This window comes from Phasianus colchicus, chromosome 10 (genome assembly GCF_987193195.1).
Source record: "Phasianus colchicus chromosome 10, bPhaCol1.hap1.1, whole genome shotgun sequence".
Taxonomy (NCBI): domain Eukaryota; kingdom Metazoa; phylum Chordata; class Aves; order Galliformes; family Phasianidae; genus Phasianus; species Phasianus colchicus.
Window position 1 is genome coordinate 13,712,670 of NC_143445.1, and position 26,381 is coordinate 13,739,050.

Genomic DNA, 26,381 nt, shown 5'->3' on the forward strand with positions numbered 1-26,381 from the left:
TGCCCGGTCCCAGCTGAGCCCTTCTCCCCGACGGCGCTGCGGCCGTACGGTGCCGTGCGGTGCTGCGGCTCCACCTCGTGGCCGACGGGCCCGGGGACGACGGCGCTCGGCCCGGCTCTGCAGGCTGCTCGCGTCCCGGTCCTGGCACCGTGCGCGGAGCGGGAGCCTCACGGGGTCGGCACTGGAACGCGGTGAGGCGCGTGGGAGAACGTGGAGTGCTTTGCCATTTGCCTGGAAACAGAGCCAGGCAAAGCACTAGCTGAACCTGAATAAGAGCGAACGAAAACAAAAAAGGAAATGTTTAACTGCAGTTGGTCCTAGGAAGCATTTCATTGCTTGTCATTTCAAGCGATTCCCCGAATCAAACAGGGCATTTCCTCCACAAGCTCCCCCGCACCTGCCAGCAGCCCCAGGTGTCCCCAGCAGGGCCCCTCTTCGTGCTCCCGGCCAGCACCAGCCCCACAGCCAGCTGCCAGGACACCCAGTGCTGGCTGTGTATCTGCCCGGCAGGGCCACAGCTCTCATCGTTGCGATTGGCTGAAACAAATGGCTTTGCAGCAGCGCCTTTAAGCTACATCAGCTGCTTCTTGAGGAAGGAAAACCTTGCCGGTCTGAAGAACTTTGGCTTTCCCTGGATGTGAATGGCCAAGTGGTGCGGGCAGATAACGCCTGGGAGCAGGCTGCATCCTCTCCAGGGGTGCCTGGGCTGCTCCCCACGCTGTGCTGGGTGTTATCTCCCCCGGCAGCCCCAAAGCCAAGCCCCGTGCCTGGCCACGGATAAGGAGCTCCCCCCAGGTGATGGGACCCTTTGTCCTGTGCCTCACTCCCTGCATAGCGCAGTGTGCCGACAGCTGGACTTGTCTGAGAGCACTCAGGTAAGTGACATGAAATGCTTGAAAATGTGCTGGGAGGGGAGGTTCTGGGGATTTATTTAGCTGTGTCCCTGATCCTGGGACCATTTCTGATCTTTGAAGCTTTGCTTGCGAAGATTTTCAAGTGTTTGCTGCTGTTGTGTGGGCTAATTGCCCACACAACAGCATATATAGCTGTTATAGCAGTTATATATAGCTATTGCCCTGCTAAGCATTGGTCTCTTCCTTCTACTGCTGTGATATGTGAATAGAAGGGTCCTGAGAGCTGAACGACAATGTGGTGCCACAGCTCATGAACTGTGGACTCACATTTTGTTGTTCTTCATAACCAACTTTTGGAACCCTTTTTCTAGGATGATGAAGCAGCATTTCCTTTTCCTTTTCTTCCTCTGCTTCCATCCCCATAAATGCCAAAGTCAAACCCTGGGTGCAGATCCATATGAAATGCCCAAGGATTACCAGGAGGTCTACAGAGGGTCTAAAAATGATGTCAAGGAGATCCCAAAGATTGCAAAGTCCTTCATTTCTGAGATGATCTTTGTGCAAACCAGCATCACTGCCATAAGGAAAGGCGCCTTCAGGTACATGCCCAACCTGACCAAGATTTTATTCATTGGCAACAATATCAAGACAGTTGAATCTGGGGCCTTTGATGGTTTGGAGAAACTGAGGGATTTGGAGATCTCTGGTGCTTCCTTAGAAGAATTAGCTCTGGGCACTTTCCAGAACCTTCCAAACTTGCAGAGGCTGGAGCTGAGAGACAGCCACATCAAACGCATCCCCAAAGGCCTGTTTGAAGGGCTGGAGAATCTGGGAGAGCTGTCCCTGCACATCAATGCGATCCCTTCTCTTCCAGAAGGTATTTTTGATTCTCTTGCCAATCTGACATTTTTGGATCTGGCTAGAAACAGGATCACCGTTCTGCCTAAAGATGTGTTCAGCAAACTGGCCCAGCTGCAAGTCCTCCGGCTGTATGAGAACGAGCTACAGGACCTGCCAGAGGGGCTGCTGGATGCTCAGCATGGGCTGCTGGAGCTCAGCCTGCAGAGGAACAGGCTCAGAATGCTGCCACCTACCCTCCTGAGGAACCTGACCTACCTGGAAAAACTCCTCCTGGACAACAACCTCATCAGGGTTCTCCCACCCCAGAGCTTCTTTGGTTTAAACAGACTGAAGCTGCTGACTCTAGGTTCAAACCACATTACACAGCTCCCCTGCTGCCTTTTTGACACCATGCCACACCTCTCGGAGCTGGACCTGGGCAGGAACAGTTTAGCCACACTTCCGGATGGTATTTTTGTCAACCTCACGTCTCTTGGCAAACTCATCTTGTCCCACAACCAGCTAGCAGCCCTGCCAAGGGGGGTCTTCACTGGGCTCAACAAGCTCTCGGACCTCCAGCTGGACACAAACCAGCTCTCTGCTCTGGATGATGAAGTCTTTGCTCCTCTCCCAAATCTGAAAACTCTCAATCTCCGAATGAACCAGCTAGAGAGTATCCCCCGAGGACTCTTGGACCCTCTGAAGAGGCTCAGCTCACTGTATCTGAGTGGGAACCCATGGAGATGTGACTGTAATCTCTGTTACCTGCACAGCTGGATCCAGGGCAACAGTGAGAAAGTTAAACTGTCCTCCCAAGTGTCCTGTAAGACTCCACCTCACCTGGCAGGGCAAGCAGTGATATCACTGAGGGAAAACCAGCTAATTTGCCCAGCTACTCTGCCTCCTTCAGTTTCTTCCATCCCATCTCTACTATTTAACTCCACATCACCACAAGGGATGCCATCCTTGCTGCCACCTGAAGACGTGCCCACTGCAGCACAGACTACACTGTCATCAATGGCCTTTCCCATTATGGCACTGCCAACCATGCCATTGCCTATGGCCACCTCCTTCATATTGCCAACCATGCCAACAGAGAGCTTCATCACTGGTCCTTCACCAACCGTGCTCTCAAAAGCCTCCATCACCATATCACCATCAACCATACTGCTCAAGATTTCTACCACTGCTCCATCACTGCACAAGGCCTCTATCACCACCCCATCACCATCTGTGCTGCCTGAGATCTCTATCACCACCCCATCACACACAATGCTGTCCAAGATTTCCACTACCACTCCATCACCAGCTGTGCTGCCTAAGACTTCCATTACTGCCCCATCACCATCTGTGCTGCCCAAGATCTCCATTACCATCTCATCACCAACTGGGCTTCCCAAGACTTCCATTATTTCCTCATTACCATCCATGCTACCCAAAATGTCTATAATCTCCTCATCACCAGCAGCGCAGCCCAAGATCTCCATCACCAACCCACAGCATGCACTATCCACTCTAGCTCCCACCACCTCACCAATTCCAACCACCACATGGGCACCAATCACACAAGTGCCTCCTGCTCTTCCAGCACTCACAGAGAGACCAGCATCCCATGTTCCTCCACTGCAAGGCCACACGAGTCCCCAGCCAGCCTCCCCATCCATGGCTCCAGGTGGGCACCACCACAGAGACTTCTCCCTGTGGGCCAACCTACAGCACTGCCGCATCTCCCTTGCCCTCGGGCTGGCAGTGCTGGTGCTGCAGGTGTGTGCAATGCTGCTGGGGGTGAAGCTCACCCTTCTCCTCTACCGTGCTGCCCGTGGCCACGATCACGCAGTGCCACCAGTGAGGCTGCTGAGTGTCCAAGTGCTGGACGCCGCACACCCAGGCCGGGCTGCAGAGGCGCATCGCAGCGGTACAATCCCCCAGGGGCGGGCATCGCAGGATTCAAGAGGTTTTAGAGTCCGTCCCAGGCGGCGCCTGGAGATGCTGTGAGGCTGGGGAATCAGCGCGGTGTCACGGCCCGATGAGACCTTCTGCCAAACGACACTAGGTGGCATCCCGACACAGGCAGTGGCTGCCACCTCTAGTCCATGGCCGTCCGGGACCGCCAAGGCCAGAAGACATCGCACCGAGGTACTGCAGACCCTCTCCAGGGTCAGCTGGGGCCCTCCATGGGTCTGCCACGGGCTGCCCACTTCGGGGCACGGGCTGAAGGCCGGTGGGGATCCTGCTGAATTTCTCTATTGCTGGCACGTGCCTGTGTGGTGTGAGGCATCCCAACTGCTTCCCTGCTCAGCGCCATGGGATGTGCCAACAGTGGTACACAACACTCTGACCTCTGACCTCTTCCCTGCACTCTGTTTCATCCTCACAAATATTAAAGCCTCCTCAGCAGCTCTACTGCATGCAGCCAAAGCAATGTTTTCATGCCAGGGCTGTCCTCACTGTCACTTCGGCGGAGGTTTTCCATCACCCACCAGCAGCACAGGGTAACCAGCTGGTGCCAGTGGTCAGAGAATGGGGCAGCAACAGGACTGCTCACTATCCTGCAGGCAGCAGCATGGTGAGAAAATGGAGATGCAATTGTAAATCTTGTTTTCCAGACTCCAGGGCAGCTTCTTGCTGACACTGTGCCAGAGCAAAGCAGGGAATGGCGCTTTGCATTAGGGCACATACCTGTGGCTGTGCACTAGGGACTTGGATATCTGCTTTGCTGAGCCTGTGCAGTGTTACTGCTCCTCAGCTGCTCCTTGAAGTCCCGACGATGGCTGTGAAATACAGGAGGCAAGTGCGGGGCGGCACATCTGTGTGGGACAGAGCGCGCAGCCCCGGAGCTTGGCACTGTGCTAATGAGATGCAGATGAAGGAAGGGAGTGTGTTTCCTGGAAGCCCATATGGGCTCTGCTCTGTGCTTGATTTAGAGGGTTTGAAAGCAGGGCTGGCTGCTGGAGATGGCAGGGGGGCTCCTTGGGTTTGGCGATATTTAATGGGCTGGTGCAGCCTAAACATGGAAGTGCTTGGAGGTGAGATTAGCACAACATAATCACATCTTAAAAGGTCTTCGGAGACACAAGGCATGTCTGCTCCCCTATTAATTATTGTTGTCCATGAAGATGGGGTCAAGCTGGGGGTGTTTGCCCACGGGTCCATGGGTCCGACAGCAGCACCCCTACAGCCACCCTCCTGTGCCCTGTAACATCCCAGCAGTACCTGCCTTCCCAGGCACCCAGCACACTTCTGATGGCTGGGCACCAGGAGCTGTGTGTGCGTTTTGGGCATGGTGAGCTCAGCACATCTTCTTGAGGCTCTCCCGGATGGGCGGAAGCTGCATGTTTGTTTAAGGTGCAAAGGAGCGATGTTAATCTGCGGCCTGTTTGTATTTCTTCAGAGTGCCCATGTGTGAGGGGAGCAGGGATGGGGTCTCCCCTTTGTGCGGGGGCACAGCCGCGCTGTTTGAAGTGGAGGTGAGAAAACACGGCGGGGCAGATGGAACCTGCTTTGGGAGTGAAAGATTTTTTTCGGCTATTTATGATAATTAGTGGGAAACGCTCCTCAAGCGTTTCAGATGATTCTGTAATGAAGTTGGGCCCAATGTTCCCGCTTTGTTCCCGTGGAACCATTAAAAATCCTCCTTCTTTGGCCGCCTTAATGCAACGCTGAAAAGGCACAATGGCATAAAAGTGGCCCTGGGCAGGGCGGAACGCCTCCTTCCCCCATGGGGGTGAACTCTTTGGAGCCCGGATTTTCTGGGCTGTAAACCCCAATGCTCACAGCTCTGCTCCAGTGCGACCGGAGCTAAGCTGCTGTGCTCTGACAGAGCCCCAGAAGCAGTGACAGCATCAGCTCCGTAGGCTCCCAAGGAGAGGTTAAGGGCTGGAGCACTGCTCCCCACGCTGCCTGCCCCGGCCCTAATCAAGTCCTCGCCCCGGCCCGTGTCTGAGGCTGCTTTCAATGTGGGGGAATTTGCAGACAAATTTCTGCCAGCAGGACGCTGGGGCTCTGCTGCGTGGCAGGATAAAGATCGCTGCTGCCCCATGCAGCTCTGCAGACCTGCGGCTGTCATTTGGGACAGTGTGGGAAGGGGCAGGAGGTTCTCAGAGCTGGAGCTATTCTTTTCCCCAAGATAATGCACAGCGACACAATGAGCCCATCTGTGAGTGGCTGGGACCATTACCTCTGTGCTCCTTAGCTCCAGCCCTGAAGTGCCACTTGGACTGTGATGCCTTTGCCAACGCTTGCGTCCCTCCTGGCAATATTTTGGGGCAAATATCTCCAGAAACACAGCACACTTCCTTTGGAAACTGTGATGCAGGCACTTCCCAGCTCAGTCTGCAGGCAATGGTGTCACCACAGGGACCTGCCATACCCAACACATCATTCTCTCCTTTATTTTATTCCAGTGTTATTTCCTCCCCTATGCCGGGCAATGGCCCTCCACCAAACCTTTCCCCAGCATCTGAGCACAGGAGCCCAGGTACGGCCATGCGCCGGCTCTTCCCATTGTGGGCACACAAAGCAGCACTGACCCTGCGGTGCCACCGCTACCTGCTGCTCACCACAATGGCCCCACAGCACTGAGAAAGGGCCGGGAGCATAATGAGGCTGCGAGCACTGCTCTCTTCAGAGAGCAGAGTCAACTCCTCGGGAAGAAAGGAAGAAGGAAAAAAAAAAAGGGTAACCCCCCTCACCCCCCCTCGATAATAAAGAAGTAACAAATGAAGAATGAAAGCCTATAGAAGGCGTCTTAACCCAGCGAAGAAAAAAAATGTCAACATCTGTGGAGCTGTCTGCAAAAACAGACCCAAGCCCTAATGAATACCCTCTAGAAAAGGCATTCACTCGAGGAAAGGCAAAAGGCTACATTTTTCTATGGAGGTATAAAGATTTTGATGAATCTGCCCTTTCCCTTTCCAGTGCAGTTGAACCAAGCGCTAATGTTCATCTTCAGCTGTATTAAAGGATCCGGAGGGGGTGGAGGGAGGAAGAGTCCTGATCTGAAAGCTCACGAGGAGGGTGGATTTAGGGAGCCTGCCTGGATGTCAGAGCACTGTGGCAGGGAAGAAAAGCAACAGGCATTAGAGAAAATACTGTTTAACAAGAGTTTCTTTAGTCAGCCCATTTGGGCAGAGATTGGTGTGCCATAAACGTAATCCTCTTAGTGCTGACTTCAACGTGTTTGTACAAAACAGGGAAATATAATATGAATGTAATAGTCACGTTTCCTAAAATGCTTAATAAAAAGACAAAAGTTCTTTATTTAGATCTTCAGCTCTCGTGCAGGATGAGGGCACAGCGGATGCGTTCTCAGAAGGCTGCATGGAAGGGAAAAGCCATGCAGAATGTGGCTGTGCAGCGGCTGTGCCGTGCCACGCTGCATCATGCCGTGCTGTGCCATGCCATGTCATGCTGTGCTGTGCCATGCTGCATCATGCCGTGCAATGCCATGCAGTGGGATGGGTGCCCACCTCACCAGCCCCAGGCAAGGAGAGCCGTGGTGGCTCTGAGACCATAGATGCTCAGGAGCTGCAGTTGGTGAACATTCTGCACCATGGCAATGTCTTATCATAAGGAGGCTTGTTGGGACTGCAGTGGGAAATGCCTTCCCGGACATCTCCTGGTGGTGTGGTTCTCCATTTGGAAAGTGTCCCACTGAAGGCAAAGAGTTGGAGGTAACAGGTTCACTTCTATTGAATAATCATGGGAATGATAGACTGAAGGGCAGTGTTTGGGCCTGACTGACATCTCTAAGCACGTTGATACCATACAGCTGTATCAGCTGATAGAACTGTGCTGGGTTATTTTCCATGTGCCACACTGATATTTCACATCGTGAGACACAGCTACATGGGAAGAAGACTCAATGATACAACCAGTTCAGTTCTCCAAATCTATGGTTAAACATTTCTGTTCCACCACAAAATCACTTTCCCCAGCTTTCTTCTGACCTCGAACAGGCAATAGTGATGCAGTGCTGGGTGTCATGTGCTGGGGTGAAAAAGGACAACTACAAACATGCCATCCTATGAGTGACAGCAGAGCCTCCAAGCCCCATGTTTCCTCCCCGAGCCTCATGCACCAAGAGAAATTTTCTACACAGCAGTGCCGTTCCTACACCAGGAAAAAGGCACTTTACAACCCCATAAACCCCACATCCTTCTGTGCAGGCTGCTCTGACGTGATGCTAATGCCTACAAGATGTGCAGCGCTGCAGGACGGCCCCGGTGCCCCACACCACAGCAAAGGACTCATGTTTTACATCGCTCTGCAGTGCAGCCTTGGCTAATTAATCCCAGGGATGAGCCTCCTGCTATCAGGCTGCTCCTTGTCATTCCTTATGTGTTGGTGCTGGAGGCACTATGCTGAGTGCCATAGGGGTGGGCTGAACCACCGTATCCCAGTGAGTCCCAGTGTGTCTCAACCTGTCCCTGCGGATCTTGGTGCTCACTGGGTGCGCGGCGCCGGGGGGACGCAGCATTGTGTCACAGTGCGTTGTGATCACCCAGCGCGGCTAACGTGATTTCCATCCCATATTCGACCTCTGGCAACTTCAAAGCTCTGGCGAGCAGGGGATTAAGCAGAGGGGCTGAGGCTGGGGGGCTGGGGGGGCCGCTCACCTTTGAGCTCCCCGCGTCCCCTCCCCGCTGCGCCCGGAACAATCACCTCCCATTGTGCTCCCAGGGAAAGCCGGGGTGCAAACACAGGGACCTTGTCAATATTGGTTTTTGAGAAGGCTTTTTCTATTCTCCCATGTCTGGGGTTTTTGTAGCAAATCCCCCTCAGGCTGCCCAGCCTTCCCCTGGGAAATCGGGATCCTAGGGGTCCCCGCTAACACCATCCATTGAGTGAAATTTCACACCCACCTGTTTGCACACAAGATTTAATTTGGTTGATTCTTCATGCCCTTTTCCTGCTTAATCATCAGCCCATTGACCTTCATATGAAAAGGGGCTGAGGGCAGAGGAGAGAGGGGCTTCTGCAGGGAAACAAAAGCTCCCAGAGCCCAAACCAGTCCGACCCTGAGCTAACGCATCCACATCCATGCAGGAGCAGAATGTGGGGAGCACCATGGGGGGGCAGCCTTTAGGCAGCCTGGTGGGCTGGGGGAACCATCCCATCCCCACCGTTTGCTGGCTGGATGCACAGAACCCCCCGCAGGCACAGCTCTAAGGTCTCTGCACTTGCAGCTGCAATTTGCCTGCTGGAAAACAAAAAATAACACAAAGTTAAAAAAAAAAGAAAGGAAAAGGAGGTTTTTTTTGTCCCGCTGGCCCTACTCGAAGTGAAACCCGAGCTGTGTGGGAGTCTGTGAGCGTGCAGGGCTGTGCACACACGTGTGCAGCCAGCAGTCCGGTCGTGCTGTGCCGCAGCAGCACTGGTGCGTGCGCATGTGCGCTTCTCCCCGGTGGGATTGTTTTGGTCTGCAGAGTGCGGTCGTGTTTATTTAATATCTGACGTCCCTTCTGTCTTCAGCGCTGACATTAATTGCCAGACAATGAGCAATGGAGCCCAGATGTTCCCCGGTGGTGGCCTCCCTCCCCTCGCCAGCACTATGCGGGTGATAAAAACCCTAGGGGAGCCGTGTTGGGAAGGCTGCTGCTGAGTGGCTGTGAGTGGCAGCGAGCTGGGGGCTGTGCCACGCCAGGGGTGGCTCAGACCCCCCAGATGGAACTGTTCAGGCGGCTGCAGCCCCCCCCATTCCCTCTGTGCAGCAGTAATATGTGGGCATCACAGAGTGAGACTGTGCCCAGTGCTGGTGCTGTGTTGCAGCCTCGCCACTGAGAACGTGGGTTTGGGGTCTGGGCATTGAGCCCCAGTGCAGCAGAAGAGTCTGCCAGCTGCCCCCACTGCCCGCCTGCCCTGGCTATGCCCAAGCACTGCCCTGCTGGCATGCTCCCCAGAGAGCAGGGCGAGCCTTGCTTGCCAGAGAGAGATTAGCACAGCTGTCTGTCATTTCATAAATATCCCTGCTCATGAAACACGAGGTCATTTCACAGCAGACATGGCCTTATCACAGAGCCACAGTGCTGCTGGGGCCCCTGGCATGCAGCCGTGGCTGAGCACCATGTCATGGCTGTGTGTGCATCAGGGCTCCAGCTGCATCCAGGGTGTCCCTTGGGCATGGCTGGGGCTGGATTGGTGAAAAGCTTTTGGTCTGAGGGATGGGGCGGCCGAGCTGGGCAGGGCAAGCGGTGTCCCCTCCATGCCTGCTGTCAGCATTGCATGACATGGCATGGTATGACAAGGCATGGCACAGCATAGCACGGCATGGCACAGCAGGCAGAAACGTGACACTGCGGTGTTTAGGAAGCTGCTCAATTTCCTGCTCTGACATTGGCTTAATATGCACCCACCACTAATCAGTAAGCATTATTATTTAAGTGGGAATATGTTATTAGAAAAAATGGCACTGGAGATGGGGTGGAGCTATTTTTAGAACTAGTGTCTGTCACTGTGGCATCACTTCCTAAGGGGATGTGCGTGACCAGGAAAGCAACCAGCAAACCAGCACACAACCCCTCACAAGGTTCCCATATTGTCTCTTTAAGCTGGAAGAGAACACGATATGAACACGATGTGAATTAGGATCTGAACAGTTTTCCTGGCAGGTTGTCACGCAAGTTGCCAGCACTGCTCCTTGCCTTGGACACCCGCAGCAGTCCTGTGCCCAGACCCATTGCCCCTGACCCACCGCCTCCTGGCAGCCCTGCTCTCAGGTACCCCCAGAAGCGATTTCACATTGGGTGCACCTTGAGGGGAGAGGTGACACCCCCATTCCATGCCTCCCTGCAGCTCAGTGCATCCCCACCCGCACTTCCCTCCTCCTGGGCTCCGCACAAAGCGCAGCTGCACTCTGGCCGGGGAACATCCGCTGTGGAAACCTGGGAGGAGCTGACAATCCCCAAAGATTGGCTGCACACACGGCCAAGCAAGCACTGCTGGCTGCTGGCCTAATTCGTTGCAAATGTGCTTCAATGTGGTTCCAATCTGCATCCCCAGCCCTGGGCTCAGCGGGGCCGGGAAGTGGCCGAGTGGGGCTGAGCCGGGTGAGCTCCACTGGTCCTGCAGATCCCTGCACTCTGTGTCCTTCATCTATAGGGATGCAGTTGGGCTTTAAGTCCAACTGTATAATCTCCCCAGACCCAAGCATCCCTTTTCCCTGCTGGTGCATTTGCAGAGGGGTTGCACCAAAGGTTGAGAATAATCAAGGAGAACCACCCCATTCAGCCAACTTGCACCTCTCCCATGTTTGTAGTTGGATTAAAAATGCTGCAAAGTCAGCTCGCAGCACTGACAAGGAGCAGCACAGAGCGAGTCCCATTCTTGGGTTACAGCAGAGTGGTGCTGAGCCACAAGCAGGCACCTGCAATAACAGCTGTGGTGCCACTGCTGCTGGCGGAAGGGGAAATGAGCAGCAACGGGGCTGGGAGCAGCACACTGCTATTCAAGAACAGAAAATCCCTCTTTGCTGCTCAATGCAGGCAGCTCTGGCCGTGCTGGCATCGGTGCACCAGGCACCCATGGAGCCCAGAGCACCCCATGCAGTGGCTTTGGCACAGGGAATGTCGTGCTGTGCCATGTCGTGCTGTGCCGTGCTGCTGTATTCAGCCCAGCACTGGGAGCAGCGAGGTGCTGTGCTCGGCCTTTTAAGATCAGAAAGGTTTTTGAACTGACGTTAGCACTGGTACGCAGAGGAAAGCGTACAGAAGGGTAATTAAAGTGGAGGAGCGAGGCTGGGTTTGCCTTTAATGGCTTGCAGCTGCAAATATTTTTCTGTCTTCTCCAGCCTGCTTGTAAGCTGTCTGGCTATATTTCTCGTCCCGGCCAATTAGATTCCCATGTGTGCTGCAGGAGTGAAAATATAGAAAGTGAATAATCCTCTGGTGCTGCTCCTCACTCGGAGCCCTTTGAACCCGTTCAGCCCTCAGCCCTGCTCCCTCTGCAGCACCGCGCTTCACCCCCAGCACACCGCCAGCACTGCCGCCGTTCACCTTCAAGCCCTTCTGATCAAAGCCCCTTTTTATCCCCCCCTTTTGCTGAGTTTTACAGCCATTTTCCCTTTTTGACGCTGGTGTTCTGCCAAAAGTTCCACTCGAAAATCAAAAGGGGCAGTCCATTAATACAAGGCAGCTGTATTGAGTTCACCATTGTGTTGTCTCTTCCAAGGTACCTTGGATTTTTAATAAACTGTGGGGCGTGGGGAGTGTGCTGGCTCCAAGCAGAGGGAGGCAGAGGGGAAGAGGGCGAGCTGAACAGCGCCGTGCAAGCAGGAGGCACCCGGCAGCCTCCCAGCTCCCGTCCAGCTCCAGGATCAGGTATCAACCAGGAGCCATGGCGCTTTGATCCTTGTGTGCTGATGGGGCTCCTTGCCAGGGCCCACCCCAGGTAAACAGGATCCCCCCGTGCCTGCGTCCTAGGGATGTGTGCAGGGTGGAGGCACTGCATGGAGCCTGGCAGGGCTGGGGGCACAGACTGTGTGCACTGCTTGGGCTGCGGTAAGACTGGAGTGGGGCAACAATGGGGCCAGCAATGGGGTCAGCAGTGGGTCTGCAGGAAGACCAACAGTGGGATCAGCAGTGGGGCCAGGAGTAGCAGAAGCAATGGGACCAGCAATAGTGTCAGCAGCGGGGCCAGCAGTGGTGGTGGGCAAGGATGTGCCACTGGGAGTCAAGGTGAGGATGGACTGGGAGCAGATGGGACCTGCTCCGTTTGTGAAAGAGCGTTTCTGCTATTTATGCTAAGTGGTGGGAATTCTTCTCAAGCGTTTTGGATGGTTCTGTAATGAGGCCGGCCTAAATATGCCAGCATTGTTTGTGCCGGACAATTAAAAACTCCCACTTGCCACATTAGCAGTGTCTCTGGTCGGGAAGGGCCCTGGAAGCGGCGCGGGATGAGGGGTGACCACAAAGCCCGCCCTTTGTGCTGTGCTCCTTTGAACCTCCTCAAAGACCCCATTTCAAGGGGTGGCTTTTGTTTTCTTTTCAGCGGGACCGAACCCAGAGCCGCCTGTTGTTTAGCGACACAGAAATGTGACCTTAATTGACTCTGCTGCCGGGTGCACTGCGTAAATCACTTGTGGCACCAAGGGAGCTGCCTGGCGTGCCCCAGCCCCACAGCAGCATCGCCTTCCTGGCCACTGCCTGCAGGGCAGGCATGGTGACACTGCGGTGACATGGTGCGGTGACCAGTGCGGTGCTATGGTATGAAGACACAGTTCTGTGCATGCCCAGAGGCAGCAGGAGAGGCTGACATGTCCTTCACAGAGCCATGGGGCTTTGGGTAGGGGCTTTGCAGCTTCACGTTTAGGACTATATCACAGTGCTGCATGGTGTTTTGTCCCTCACACACAAAGGCTCCCAGCCTCATTCCATTGGGGGTTTTCCATTTCCACAGGGAAGCAGGAAAAAATGTTTCTCTGTGCTCTTCAAAACTGTTCTGCAGCCAGAGTCTTCTGCCCAGCTGTGCCAGTGTGGCTCTTTACCTGCTGTTCCTGGGACTCGTTGAGTTAACGCTCATCACAAGATAAATTACATGTGATGAAAATGTAACAAATGCCTGTCACGCACTTAGCCAGATGACTTATTTGTAGGATACCAGGGGGCTGATCCATTAACAGATATAATTTGCGGGCTCCTGAGGAGAGGTTAAGGGCTGGAGCATTGCTCCCTGCCAGCCACCTCTGTCTCCCTACCCTGCTTGCCCCGACCCTAATCAAGTTCTCGTATCAGTCCATGTCCCACAGCCCCCCAGCTGCTCTCAACGAGAGGAAATTTGCAGACAAATTTCTGCCAGCAGGACACTGGAGCTCTGCTGCGCAGCGGGATAAAGATCCCTGCAGCCAAGTGTGGGAGGACAACGGGGCCAGTTTGGCCCCTAAGACAGCAGTGACCACATCAGGAGGTGTGTGCTGGTAACAGAGCATTTTGAAGCAAGGTGAAAATTTGAGGTAAAATACACTGCTGCAGGTGATGCTCCAGTGGAGAATTTGGTGCCCATGGGAGGGCATTCTACTTTCCTGCCTCTCCTTGGGGAGCTAATCACCCAGGCTGTGAGAGATGTGCAGCAACCAGCTCGTGTTTTGCTTCTCCCTGCTAGATTAAAGAGCTCTGAAGTACCTGCCCTATTATTTCTGCCATGGTACTCATGCAGCCAGGCCCTTCTGGCTGTAATCAAGCCGCCTCTTGATCTTCTTGATAAGCGGAACACACTGCTGTGTGCTCAGCCTCCCTGCATGGGAATGCTGCAGGCAGCCAGGAGGGATGGGCAAGGAGCAGGTTACCACACATCCGTCTGCAGCCTGGCACTGGTGACCCACATGTGGCCACTATGGACAGGGATGTGGGTGGCCATGAGGGGCTGGCTGCAAACCATCCCTTGGCAAAATGTTGGGGAGCAGCAGGTGGTGGTGACCCAGCTCATGGGCTCCTCCAGAGCAATGAGGAGCCCTCACTCACTGCACAAGGCCTCCTGCGAGGAGGGGGCTGCTGGGCAGGGAGCAGCACACAGTGACCTGGCCTCGCTCCGGCCGTGCCGCTGGCTGAGCAAATACAATGTGCGCAGCCTGCCGGGGCTGCGGCACCTCCAGATAAACCTCATTGTGCTCCTGAAAAGGCAACAATCCAGCGCTGGCAGCTCCATGCAGCATGGGATGCACTCAGCGTCCAGAGGCCATGGGGACCCAGTCCTGCTGGGGCTGTCCCTGCATCCCCTGCCCACACAGCTGGGCCCAGCAGGGAGCCAGCCTGTGCCAGCACCGCCTGCGAGTGCTAACAGCTGCTTGGAGCCCGCTCAGAAACACCAGCCTGGGCTGTGCGGCTGCCAGCCCTGCTGCTCCCAGCACAATGACAGCTCAGGGGGAGCCGGGAGCAGGCAGCCCTGGGGGAAGGGATGTGCAGAACTCCACAGCAAGAAGTGAGCTTGTCTGTGGGAGAAAGGAAGATGATATGAAGCGGCAGCGGGCTCTGGCCCACATGGGCCTCCCCTCTGGCACCAGTGTGTGTCGGCGTTGCCAAGGAGCCGGGGCTGCAGCAAGGCTGTGGAGCAGAGCCAGGCACGGCACATAGCTGCAGGATTCAGCATGCGTCCTCACATCCTGCTGCCTCTCTTGGTACAAACACTGTCCAGATTTCCAACGTCAGCAGAAGAGAGACCAGCCAGATTGTTTTACAGTTTCAAGAACCCATAATGTTTTCCAGAGAGTAGGACTGCAGCCCATCTTCTGGAGCAGGAAAAGCTTCTGCAGCCCCAAGTCACTGCCAACAGCCCTCCAACTTCGTCAGCTCATGGCAGCCAAAAGCACCAAACAAATGCTGGTTGTCTTCAGAAAGGGCATGAGTGCACCCTACACATAACAAGGCAGTATTTACCCTGAGACCTGGTAGCTCTGTCCCCAGATCCCACTGGGTGGAAGGACCCTGCAGAGCTCCTGCTCTGGGGCTGGCCCAGGGCTGACTTTGCGTAAGGTTCTGGCAGCAGCATCAGAGTCAGATGGTGTTTGTCGGGGGTGGGAGACCTGTGGGGTGGCCCTGTTCCAGCAGCAGGGCACTGCGTGTCCCTGTCACACAGCCAGGCTGTCCCAGCCCCATCCGTGTGCAGGACAGTTCAGAGGAGCAGCTCCATCCTCCCGAAGCCCCATCCTGACCTGGCTCCCTGCTGCAGGGGCTATGAGGACAGCACCCTTACCTCCAGCTGCATGGCTTCCCCCCATGTCTCAGCTCAGCTGGGAACACAGCCCCCTGCACCAGCTGATGGTGTGGTTGGCCATGAATGTTTAATGAAACGGAGTGGAGTCATTTGTCTGGACTGACCCCACCAGGAAGTCTGCGCTCCACAAAACAAACCATGCTTTTGTTTGAGTTGTTTTAAGTAAAACACATGTCACCCCTGTAAATCACAGGTCCCATTCCCCACCCTACCCTAGGGCACCCACCTACCAAGGGCAGGTGCCGGGGTAAGCCAAAGCTGCAGGCTTCCTGAATGACGGCAAGGGGGCTGGGCAGGATCAGGCCCAGGCCTCTCCATGGGGCTGGCAAGGAGCAGGCTGCCGTGTGGGGCTGGGCAGTCCCAGATGCCAGCCCACCATAGGGCTGTGCACCCCAGCTGGGATCCACAGGGCTGCCACATCCCAGCCCTGAGCACCCACTCCCTCAGGGTGGATCCCAGCACGTCCCAGCACCAGGTGCACCCCAACCCCCACCATCCCTCATCCCCTCAACCCTCGCTGCGCTGCCAGGCCAGGTCACCGCTCTGCCACCCCCAGGGCTGCAGGCCTGGACTCCAGCCCAAGGCCCAGAGCCGGCGGTGCCTGGCACGAGCGTGGCCGAGGCCCGGGGCCATCCGGCAGTGCGAGAAGGCGGGCGGGCGGCCGGCATGGGGCCGTGGCGGCTGCCGGCAGCAGGGGCCGGAGCGGGTTCGTGTGCCGCGGGTGTGCTCCCTCCCTCCCTGCCGCCTGGCAGCCCGCCACCGCGCCGGGGGTTCGCTCCTTTCTCACGACCTCTCAGGTTCCTGAGCTCATCTGGGAGCTATTCATTTCCTGCCAGAAAACAGCCTTGCCTGCTAAAAAAACCACCTTGGCAGCAGCGCGGCCCAGGGCTTGGTACGAGGGCTCTCTCGGCTTAAATCATAAAGCTCTGGCTGTCTGACTGGAATCAAAGGCAGGGCGGGCGCGGGGGGGCCGGGGCCCGTGCCATATGGTAGCACTTAAGAGCCAAGGAGGAAGCGAGGAGGGGTTGCGCACCGCTCGCGAGGAGTGTGGGAAAAGTTAATTGACTTTAATGACAGGTTTCCCGGGCGGGTGGCAGCGCCCGGTGGAGCACAGGGCTGCGGCAGGCAGGGAGGTGAGCAGGGCACGGCAGGGGCCACAGGCAGGTGTGCAACACCAGCAGCCCACATGCCATCGTCAGTGCGGGATGGAGCCAGGCACGGGGCTTCCTACACACTTCATCTCCAGGGTGAAGGCGTTGGCTGTACCCACAGGGCAGCTCCTACACGTAAAGGCCCACAGACCCCCCAGCCCACATTTGTCATCCAAATTTGTCACGGTTTAAGTGAATTAGCATCAAGAGCACAGCTCCTGGGAATAGCTCTGATCCCTTCAAATCACACAAACTCAAGCAGATTTCTCATGTCAACAGGCTGTGGGACTGAGCAAACACAAAGCTTTGGAGAAGCCAGAGCCCAGCGTACAGCAGATACACTGTATGTGCAATCTGAACTCCCATTAGCAGATCAGTTTGTCTTTTCTTTCGCTCCCAGATCTATATGCTGTCCCATTAGCCCACCGTAGATCCTCATCTTTATGTGCTTCCCCAGCAGGAGGGCCCTGCTCAGCTGGAGTAGCCACAGCTCCCACCAGCACCAGGCAACACAGATCCCGAGCAGGCAGGCCCTGCAAGTGGCCCCTTGAGAGCACAGCAGGCTTGGTCCTGCCATGTCACCAGCAGCAGAGCAGAGGTGACACCAGGGCAGGCAGCCCCAGATACACAGAGCTGGCACACAAAGCCGGGCTGCTGGATGCCACAGTGACAGCAATAGTAAAAGCGAAGGCATTGGGAGATAGAGGGAAATCTACATACAAAAAGGAGAGAAGAATGCTGGTCATCACTCGGATGCTTGGGAGATCATCTTCTGCAGCTGTTTTCAGGAGACAGCCATCACCAAGCACATCCTCATCTGTAAGCCCTGCGGAGAGGGATTTTAGACATCTCCTCTCCCCCTCCAAAATTCATCCCAAGAAGTGCTCTCAGATCAGTAAGCTGCAGAGAGGGGAGGCCACAGACCCTGCCTGCTCTCACACTCTACAGTTTGCATTTTCCCAGCACCTGGATGCAGCCAAGCACCTGGCTGAGCCAGGCAGAACCCGACACGCTTCTGTGGGGGATTTGGAAGAAATCCCTGATTGATCCTGGCACGGTTTAAAGCTGACCGTTCTGAGTTAGGACTTGTTAGGAAGGGTGATGTGAGCTGTAACCCGAGACCACCACTTGCCCCTATCTAGGCTCACATCTTGCCTGGAAATGGGGCATGACCAAGTCAGAAGGGTCAGCTGCAGCTCACAGTTAGAGAGGCAGGCAGCCCACACAGTCCCACCTCGCTCCCCCTGACATGTGTTTTCCATATTAAAGCAGAGGAAATGCCCAACTTTATCAAAACCACATGCAGAGCATTAATCATCCGGCACAGCCTGACTCGTGCTCGGTGCCTCCAGCTCCAGGTGGAGGTGGTACCCAGCACCGCCTGCTGCAGCCTGTCAGCCCTGAGACACAGCACTGCGTCCGGCCTGTCCCACAGTTGTAACACGAGACGCTGGCAGGCACTCTCCTGTAAATCACCGGGCTGCAGGCATTGGTGATTTACACCAGGGACAGGCCCCTGGGGTCTGGGCAGGAGACTCCGCGCTCAATCTGTCTCACTGCATGTCTGCAAACACAACACTTTTAGCAGGTCAGATCAGCCGGGCTGCTCCCAGGGAAGCAGGAATTACATCTGCCCAGGGGCAGGGAAAGGGCCAGGCAACTTCCCAACACACAAAGGGGACAGGGTCTGCCATACAGCTCCAGCCCCACAGCAACACAATCCTTGGGCTCCCTCTGAGCACACAGCCAGCACTCCAGGTATCTCCAAAAGCCTTCCAAAACAGAAGAGACTCTTTTATTTTAAGAGCATTCAAAAAAAAAAAAAAAAAAATCCCGATCTTTGGTGTCACATAAGGAAGGGAAAGGAAGGGAGAAAAAAGATCTCGTGTAAAACACGAAACACTGTCGGAGGGAATGCTATGGTACAAAGGCACAATCCAATATGAACGTATAACCTATGTACAGCCGTGCCAGCAGCACGGGGCGCGGTGCTCAGTCCAGTCCGGTGCCTGGCACCCTCACCAGGGCCTCCAGACTGAGTCAGCGGTGCCGGGTGAGGGGCCGGGGGGCGAGGCGGCGGTGGCAGCCGTGGGTGGACCGCCATAGAGGGGCAGCACAGCCCCGCCGGGAGCGAAGGCAGCGCTGGGGATGAGGAAGGCGAACTGCCCGTCAGAGGCAGGCAGCAGCTGGAAGCCACCGTAAACCTTGGCTGCATCAGCACCTGGCTTGCAGGGTACAGCTGGGAGCGGCCCTGCACCTCCGCCCGGCGGCACCAGGGGTGGCCCGAAGGCTGCGGGTGGCGGTGGCAGCGGCGGGGGTGGCACGGGGTAGTTGATGGCGTTGATCTGGGTCATGCAGCTGGCCAGGTGGCCCAGGAGCCGGGTGCGCACCTCAGTGTTGACACCTTCGCAGGTGGAGAGGAACCGTGTCACTTCGTTCATGCACTCGCTGAAGCCGGCGCGGTACTTGCCCAGCACCGTAGGGTCTGTGCTCAACGCAGCTGTGGGGTGAGAGTCACAGGGCAGTCAGTGAGGACACAGCGAGTTGCCCACTGGTGGCACCTCCCACAGCCCTGAGAGCAGGGAGGATGCTCCTGGCTGCTGAGGATCTGGGCAGAGAGCACCGTACATCCCAACACCGAGGTCTCAGGCGGGCAGCAGAGATCCCGCAGGACAGAGCAGCCACTCCGGGCCACCACCCCCCGTGCCCACTGACTCAGGGCTCCAACCCAGCAACACGGACGCAGGTGGGAAGCACGGTGCGTGCCTGCACCCTGGACAACAGAGCAGAGCACGGAGCCCCAGCACCACCGCCGCCCCCCCGCTGCTCACCGGTCATCTGCGCCCGCTGCAGGCTCCGCAGGTGCTTGACGGTCATCTCCAGGATGTCGGCCTTCTCCAGCTTGGAGTGCCGCGAGCTCTGCGGGCACAGGCGGGGCTCACACCGGCACGGCCCCGCCGGACGGCCCCGCGCCCCCCGCCCCGGACCCCCCCCGCCGCTTACATCCTTCTTCAGCGCGTCCAGGATCAGCGTCTTCAGCTGCCCCAGGCTCTCGTTGATGCGCGCCCGCCGCCGCTTCTCCATGATGGGTTTGGAGGACTGCAAGAGAGGCGGCGGTCAGCGCCCGGCCCGGCGCGGCGCGGCGCAGCACGGCCCGCCCCGCCCTTACCTTCCGGTGTTCCGCCGCCGTCTTGGGCTTATCGGGCGTCGCGTTGATGCTGGCGGGGGTGGCGGCCACCGGCGAGGCGCTGCTCTTCTCCATCAGGTCGGCAGGCATGGTGCGGCAGCGCCAGCCGCCGCGGCGCAACGCGGCACGGCAGCGGGAGGGCGGCCCCGCGGGGGCGGGCGGGCGCGGAGCCCCGTGCGGGCGGCGGGCGGGAGGCGGCGCGGCTGCCGCGCGCCTTTGGCCGCCCCTACTTATAGCGCGCGCCGCACGCGCGCGGCTCGTGTGAAACGTCCCCCGCCGCCGTTCCCACACTCGCGCCCAGCCAATGGGCGCCGCCCGCACGCGGCCCCGCTCGTGGACGGCGCCCGCCCATTGGCTGCGCGCCGCGCGGCGGCCGGCGGCCAATGGCGGGCGGGAGGGCGGCGGGCGGGCGGCCGCGGTTAACCCCTCGGGCGCCGCCCGCGGGAGGGGGAGGGCAGGGCCGGGTCCCGGCGGGAGCGCCGCGCTAATTACCGAGTTAATTGGCGCCCGTGGCAGGCGCGGCCCCGCCCGCTCCCCTCGGGGGGCCGCCGGCAGCGGGGAGGGGAAGTGGGGGAGCCGCGCGGTGGGGGGCCGCGGCCGGCGGGGTGAGGTGCGGGGCAGCGCGCCTGGCGCGGGGCCCGGCTGCGGTGTCCGGGGCTGGCTGGGGGGACGCGGGCGCGGCTGCGGCTGCCCGCGCACGGCTGCTGCGCGGGGGCCCCGTCACGGTGTCCTGGGTCCTGCGGTGGCGGCCCGGATCCCGTCAGCGTGCTTCGGGGCTTTGGGGCTTTGGGCCCCGTCGCGCTGCCCTGTGCTGGTACCCGGTCCCTGTCGCAGCGGCCCGTAACCATTAATGGCTCCCGGGCTCTGTCGCTGCAGTCAGGACGCTGCAGTGCTGTGCCCAGCTGCCAGCCGTGGGCCCTCACGGCGCGGTGCCCCGAGGCTGGTCTCGGCAGTGGCACGGTGGTCTGTGGACTGCAGTGCACCGCGCTCGCAGCGCTGCAGCCGCGCTGCTCCGTGCACACGCGTGGCTGGCGCTGTGGCTGCAGGTGTGTGCCCCGCTCCCGGCACCCAGGCGAGCACAAAACCGCAGCGCAGTTCCTGCTGCTCAGCCCCGGCACAGCTGTGTCTGCAGCACCCCGGCTGGGCCGGACGCTTCATGGGGTTACTTTAAAATTTTAAAAAAAAAAAAAAGATAAAAAAAAGTATTTTGCCCGGGGACTTGAATCTTTCTTTTCCCTCCGCTTGACTGACTTTCTCACACTCCTATTCCCATAGCCTGCCAGCTAAGCCTGAGTCATCCTGCCAAGAACTAGACCTGGCCTATTCAGAAATGTGCTCGCTCGCTCTTTCTCTCTGTCTCTCTTTCTTTTCTCTCTTTCTTTCTTTCTTTCTTTCTTTTTTTTCTTTGAGTATACACAGCGATGTTTTTCCACCTCCTCCAGTACCTGATCTGCACCTGTACGGGGCCAATCCCACACGTATCACCTGATCTCGCCTTTTCAGAGACCGTGAGAAAAATAAAGTTCAGGAAAGAAGAGACATGTTTGCAGATCTCACCGGCGCAAAGCCCTTGTCTCCGCAGAGGCTTGCCTGCCACCGGAGTTTTAAAAAAGGAAAATAAATAAAAGAGAGTGTCATGTTTAAAACGACAGAAAAGCACAAATCCAGGCTTTCTTTCAGCTCCTTGGTCGAGTCACAAGTCTTTTGATTTAAAAACAAAGAGCGGCCTTCAGTGGGTAGGATTTAACTTCAGATGAGCAATATTTGATGTAAGCTTCCATTAGCTGGAGCTGCGGGCAAACTCAAGTGAGGAAAAAGTGGGGACTGCACGGGGGAACCACCTCTTGGTCATCTCTCCATGTGAGACAACTGCTTAGTGTAAAAGCTGCAGTATGTTTTTGAAGTGCCTAAGGTGTTCTCTGATGGGATAATATTTTTTAATACTTGGGGAAAAAAATAAAATGATGGGAAGGTCATCGCAATTCCCGAGCTAGCGCTCTCCCTCCTATGGGGATTTGCAAAGGAAATGCGAAGCCGGGCAGCCCAGTCCCTCCTGGGCTGGGAGTGAGAACAGGCTGCAATTACCTCCATGTTTATGGCAGCCCAGGAGCTGCTAACCACCTCTAATTGCTGGCAGCAGGTCGGTTTCTCATGGGGATGGAGCAGGGCAGGCGGGGATCACAGGCTGTAATTACGGGAGGCCAAATCTTGTCCGGTCGGGCAGCTGGGGAGCACCCTGGCCATCAGCAATAGCTCCCAATCTGCAAGTGGGGGCTGTGGGGCTATGTCTCCGCCTGCCACAGGCCCAAGGGAGGCTTTAGTTTGTTGGAAGCCCAGCTGAGGCCTTGGAAAGGGCAGCATCCTATGGGGCATCCTGTTGGGTGTTCCTGCTCTGTGTCCCTGTCTCTGCCTGCCTGCTGCAAAACGCTGTGCACGTGCGAGGGCTGTGATCCCGCAGCGGAAGCGTGCCTGCGTGTGAATTCCCCAGGGATCAGGAGAGGAAGGGGAGGATTTACATGGGAGGATGTTTCTGGAAATGAAGTGGCCAAGGCCAGGCTCCAGCTGGAAGGAGGTGGTGAAGAGGCTTGAAACCGCTGGGGGATCTGGAACAGCTCCTCCGGGCTTCTCCAGCTCTGCATGAAGACTATTAAGGGGGGAAAGATATCCCCTGATAAGGGACTGCCTGTGCAACAGGGTGTTCCCGGTTCTCTGATCCTCTGGCACTGATATTCTTTGCTCAGGCAGTAATCTTGGGTTACCAACTGGGAATTGTTCAAAGCAACTTTGGGAAGAACCTTTGGACAGCTCATTGGGACATTACTGACTCAGAACATCTCGAAGGGATAAGGCATTGGCGAGAAAATTTAGGTTGGTCCTGGGCCCAAGGGCAGGGAGGTGGAATAAAGCGGGGTGCTGCTGCTGGTGTGGCACATGGGAGATGAAAAGGTGGCAGAGCTGGCTGTGCCTGTCCTTTAGGTGTAACCCAGACCAGAACAAAGTGTGTGTCTGAAGATCCAAAGCTCTAATATCCAAGGCTCACAAGAAGTGTAGAAAGCAAATTGCTTTTAAGAGCTGGGGTATTACAGGAAGAGCCCTGACACAAGTTGTAGCCCAGGAATACCGAGCCTTTCTCCTTCAGGTCATGGGCTGAAATTCTAGCCCGGTCACAATTGGAAGTTGTCACCACCCTGAAGGCTGGAAAACAAGTCCTGCAGCTTGGGGACAGCTGCCACTGGTGCAGATTTCTCCTCTGGGCAGCCCCACACAGCTATGGTCCCAGCCCCGGAGCAGAGTGTGAGACTTCACAGCAGCAGTCCATAGAGAGAAGTGCTCTCTGGTAGCTTTGGGGAACGTTTCAGGGATTTTTTCACCTCCAGATCTCTGGGACAAGGTCATGTTCCAGCTGACTTCATGATGGAGCCTCCCAGACAAAGCAAAGCTTTCAGGGGTGTTGCTGCAGGTCCTCAAGGTGAAAGGGGTAGAAGCATCGCTGCAGGAGCAGCTCTCTGGGCAGACGGCAGTCTGGATTCACAGCAGATCCTGCCCTCCTGGACACTGGGGCCCATTCCCCAGGCTTCTTCCTGAGAAATTCTTCTGTCTCTACAGGCAGGGAGCAAACAATTCTCATCTCCCCATCCCGGCACAGGCTGCTGCATGGCTCTGCCCTGGGGAGGGCTCTGGGACAAGAGCCAGGGTACCTGGATCTCTTTCCAAGCTGATTCTTCTTGGCAGGCTCCTATCCTGCTGAACCAGAGAAATGCTGCCCTGGGAGCTGGGGGTGGCATTTTGGCAGCTGTGAAATGCCACCCATGTGGATGGGAATTCCCTTCCTGCCCCGATAGCCATCATGATATCTGCAATGCTGGTTGTGCTGGAGCAGCCTCACGTGTCAATGGGCACCAGATGGTGCAGCCCCAGCTTTTCCCCTTGTCCCCAGCCTATTTGCAGGGCTTGAATCTCTATCACTGCCATTGCCAACCAGAGTCTGTGAGCCGCCTTATATCCTTCACTCCATGATGCTCTTTCCTTGGGACATGACCTGAATTCACTGGAGCGTGACTTTGCAGCCTGCTGGCCATGCCAGGGCAGCCCTGCTCCAGCACAAGTCAGTGCCTTTTGCAAGGCAGAGCAGCCCCAGCTGGCAGCACGTCTGTGTTAACCCATGTCACTCCGAGAACCAGAAATAAAAGCATGGAGGAGCATCTCTCGGTTGTTGTCCTCCCCATGTGGGTGGAAGGTGTTGGCAGCAAGAGCCGATGTATTTATTTATAGGCATCCCGCTGTGCTGCTGCCTGAGGCTGCTGTCACGGTGCCTGTGGGGCAGATCTGCTGGGGGGGGGAGGCTGCATGTCAAGCACCGCTTCCTGGAGATTGTTCACTGTGTTTCTGAGCTGTGACGCTGTCCCAGAGGGCCAAGTCCCAGGAGCACTTTCAGCACGCAGTGCAGTTTGCAGCCAGCTGCGAGCAGCTGGATTCACAGTGCTGGGCTGAGAGGAGGCGGGAGGCAGTGTGGTGGGGAACTGCCTCCAGCATGCCAGCATGGCCCCATGTGCTGCACACAGCCCCTGCCCCTGGCCTGCCCTGGGCAACACAGCCTTCCCTTGGGCACTAAAATCCTCCTGCCCACAGCTCCGTGCTCCTCTGCAGCCATCAATCCTGCTTTCCAGCACATTTCCCTCTCCTTGCCATCAATCAGCCCAAGAAAGGAGGCTGAACTCACTCTGCCCACAGCTCCCACTGCACCCACCCGCTGGTCCTCCTCTCTTATTTACGATGCTGTGAGTCAGCACAGGGGTGAGTTAGTGTGTGAGCTGCGTGTGGGCATAAAGCCTCGGCAGCAATTTTGTTTGAGCTTGGCACTGTCATGGAGAGAATAAGCCTACCTAACTAATATCTGTATGTGTGCATAATGGGAGTGCTGCACTCCCAAAATCAATATAAATTATTCAAGGTGACAGCAGGACTGAAACCAGCCCTTCAGCCATGCCAACATCAGGATGGCCGCATGGTGTGTAGGTTGGTGGCCCCATCTCTGTGTTTGTGTGTGTATCCCCAAACGTGTGACACTGTGCTGCAGAACTGCTTTTCTCAAGGCAGCCAATGCCAGGATAAAAAGGTGAGAATCCTTTACATGCTGGTGCAGAACTGATGTGTTACTAATTACTGTAATAGAAATATTATCCCTTGAAGGATGTTGTTATTTTATGAACAAGGGATAATTGACAGCTTAATTACCTACATCAAGAGTTAATTGCTGAGCATAATGAATAAATACATTTGCAAGTACAGTGTTTACTTTGCACTGATTCCAGCAGCAAGAGGCAGTTTTTGATAAGTAATCTGGAGCGTTGTATGGAATGACATCCAGTCCAAACCCTGAAACATCCTGAAATCGGGCTCCAAGGGCACCATCCTGCTGGGCAGTGAAGGGCGCTGTGCTCATCAGTCACCTTCAAAACACTTTTGTGCTGCTGTGGTGTAGGAACACAGGGAGAAGGCAGAAACCTCCTACTAACAGTACTGAGAGCCAAGCGGCGAGCCCAGCCATGGGCAGCACTCTGCTAGAAAATGCACTGAGATCATGTAGGGATGCACCTGGGAGGCATCCCGGCCACCCGCTGCCACTGCAGCCCGGCATGCTGCAGGCACCTGTACTGTTGCTGAGCTGCTGCCCGCACGCAGCCTCATATCTTTATTGGAGGCTGTTAAAGGCAAACCTCCCAACAGCAATAACGCCACTACAAAGCGTTTCTAAGAAAAGGTACGTGGGAATAAGGGAGATGCAGAGATCCCAGCCAATTTCAGTACAATACGAGCCTGAAGTATCCTTATAAAGTTAACAAGTCGAATTTAAATGTATACAAGGCTCCGGAGCATACAGGAAACAGGATCGTCCAAAGCATCAAAGGCACATCATTGTCTTGCAGAAGGGCCACTGAAAGGCACACGCCATAAAGAAGGTGTATTCAAGGGGCTGATAAGGTGATAAAGGCAGTGGAGAGGTGCCAGCAGAGTGGGCACGGATGCTCGCAGCGGGGATGTGGGTGTCCCGGCACATTGTTACGGAGTGTGATTGTCCTGCTCCCCCAGCTATTGCCCTGCCATAAAACGCAAAGCAGCAACAGCAAGTGGGATCGCAAAGCAGCAATAGTGAGTGGGATCACAAAGTATCACTGGGTGCAAAGCAGCCGCAGAAAAAGAGTCCAGGAAATGTCCAACCACAGCCGTAGGAAAAATCAATGTCATTTCATGGCTTCTTTGTGAGAAGGAAGCAAAACCACACCGATCTGTTGACTACAAAGAAGCTGCAGGTCTGGAAGACGCATTGCAGGACCTGGCGTGCAAGAATTCAGGAAACAGAGGGGCTGTCAGAAATGATTTTTAAATGAAATGCAGTGTCCTAGAGAAACACATGCCTCACGCATAAAACAAAACCAAAGTACAAAACGTGGCGTTTGGAGGCTGGATGGAGTCTAAAGTGAGTAGAAGCCACATGCATGCATCTGGGATCAGATTTTGGCCTGATTGTAAACACTGCAGAGGCTGCAATGAGAGCTGAGAGCTCTGAGCAGCATGGTGCTTCCCCAGAGGGAAACCCCTGGGCTGGGGGCTGGGGAAGCTGAGCGTGGCCATGTCATACCACTC

At 56.2% G+C, this 26,381-nt stretch overlaps 2 protein-coding genes across 5 annotated transcripts; one reads left to right on the forward strand and one right to left on the reverse strand.

Moving 5' to 3' along the window:
- Window positions 1–12: 12 nt before the first annotated feature.
- LOC116230852 (uncharacterized) lies at window positions 13–13,914 on the forward strand. Of its 4 annotated transcripts, none has more exons than XR_016469649.1 (3): window positions 13–875; window positions 1,226–12,080; window positions 12,681–13,914. XR_016469649.1 is itself a non-coding variant. In XM_090147377.1 (2 exons), exons 1-2 carry the CDS (start codon window positions 799–801, stop codon window positions 3,687–3,689), a joined length of 2,541 nt encoding a protein of 846 aa, XP_090003503.1. In that variant the 5' UTR covers window positions 13–798; the 3' UTR covers window positions 3,690–13,914. The 4 variants fall into 4 exon arrangements, 1 of the variants encoding a protein (XP_090003503.1); XR_016469650.1 differs by having other exon boundaries at window positions 1,226–12,010; XR_016469651.1 differs by having other exon boundaries at window positions 1,226–5,161; window positions 6,098–13,914.
- A 4,053-nt stretch (window positions 13,915–17,967) lies between these two features.
- On the reverse strand, window positions 17,968–19,919 carry HES1 (hes family bHLH transcription factor 1). The gene is made up of 4 exons (XM_031596238.2): window positions 19,719–19,919; window positions 19,553–19,648; window positions 19,381–19,468; window positions 17,968–19,049 (listed from the first exon to the last, which is right to left on the reverse strand). Exons 1-4 carry the CDS (start codon window positions 19,824–19,826, stop codon window positions 18,568–18,570), a joined length of 774 nt encoding a protein of 257 aa, XP_031452098.1. The 5' UTR covers window positions 19,827–19,919; the 3' UTR covers window positions 17,968–18,567.
- Between the last annotated feature and the right edge of the window lie 6,462 nt (window positions 19,920–26,381).

What these genes read in the sequence shown, in the direction of transcription:
- LOC116230852 (XM_090147377.1), top strand. Translation starts at nt 799, where the DNA reads ATGGGACCCTTTGTCCTGTGCCTCACTCCCTGCATAGCGCAGTGTGCC. An exon ending in ACTTGTCTGAGAGCACTCAG is followed by an intron (nt 876 to 1,225) that starts GTAAGTGACATG and finishes CCCTTTTTCTAG; the next exon opens with GATGATGAAGCAGCATTTCC.
- HES1 (XM_031596238.2), bottom strand. Translation starts at nt 19,826, where the DNA reads ATGCCTGCCGACCTGATGGAGAAGAGCAGCGCCTCGCCGGTGGCCGCC. An exon ending in TGGACGCGCTGAAGAAGGAT is followed by an intron (nt 19,469 to 19,552) that starts GTAAGCGGCGGG and finishes CTGTGCCCGCAG; the next exon opens with AGCTCGCGGCACTCCAAGCT. An exon ending in GCAGCGGGCGCAGATGACCG is followed by an intron (nt 19,050 to 19,380) that starts GTGAGCAGCGGG and finishes CTCACCCCACAG; the next exon opens with CTGCGTTGAGCACAGACCCT.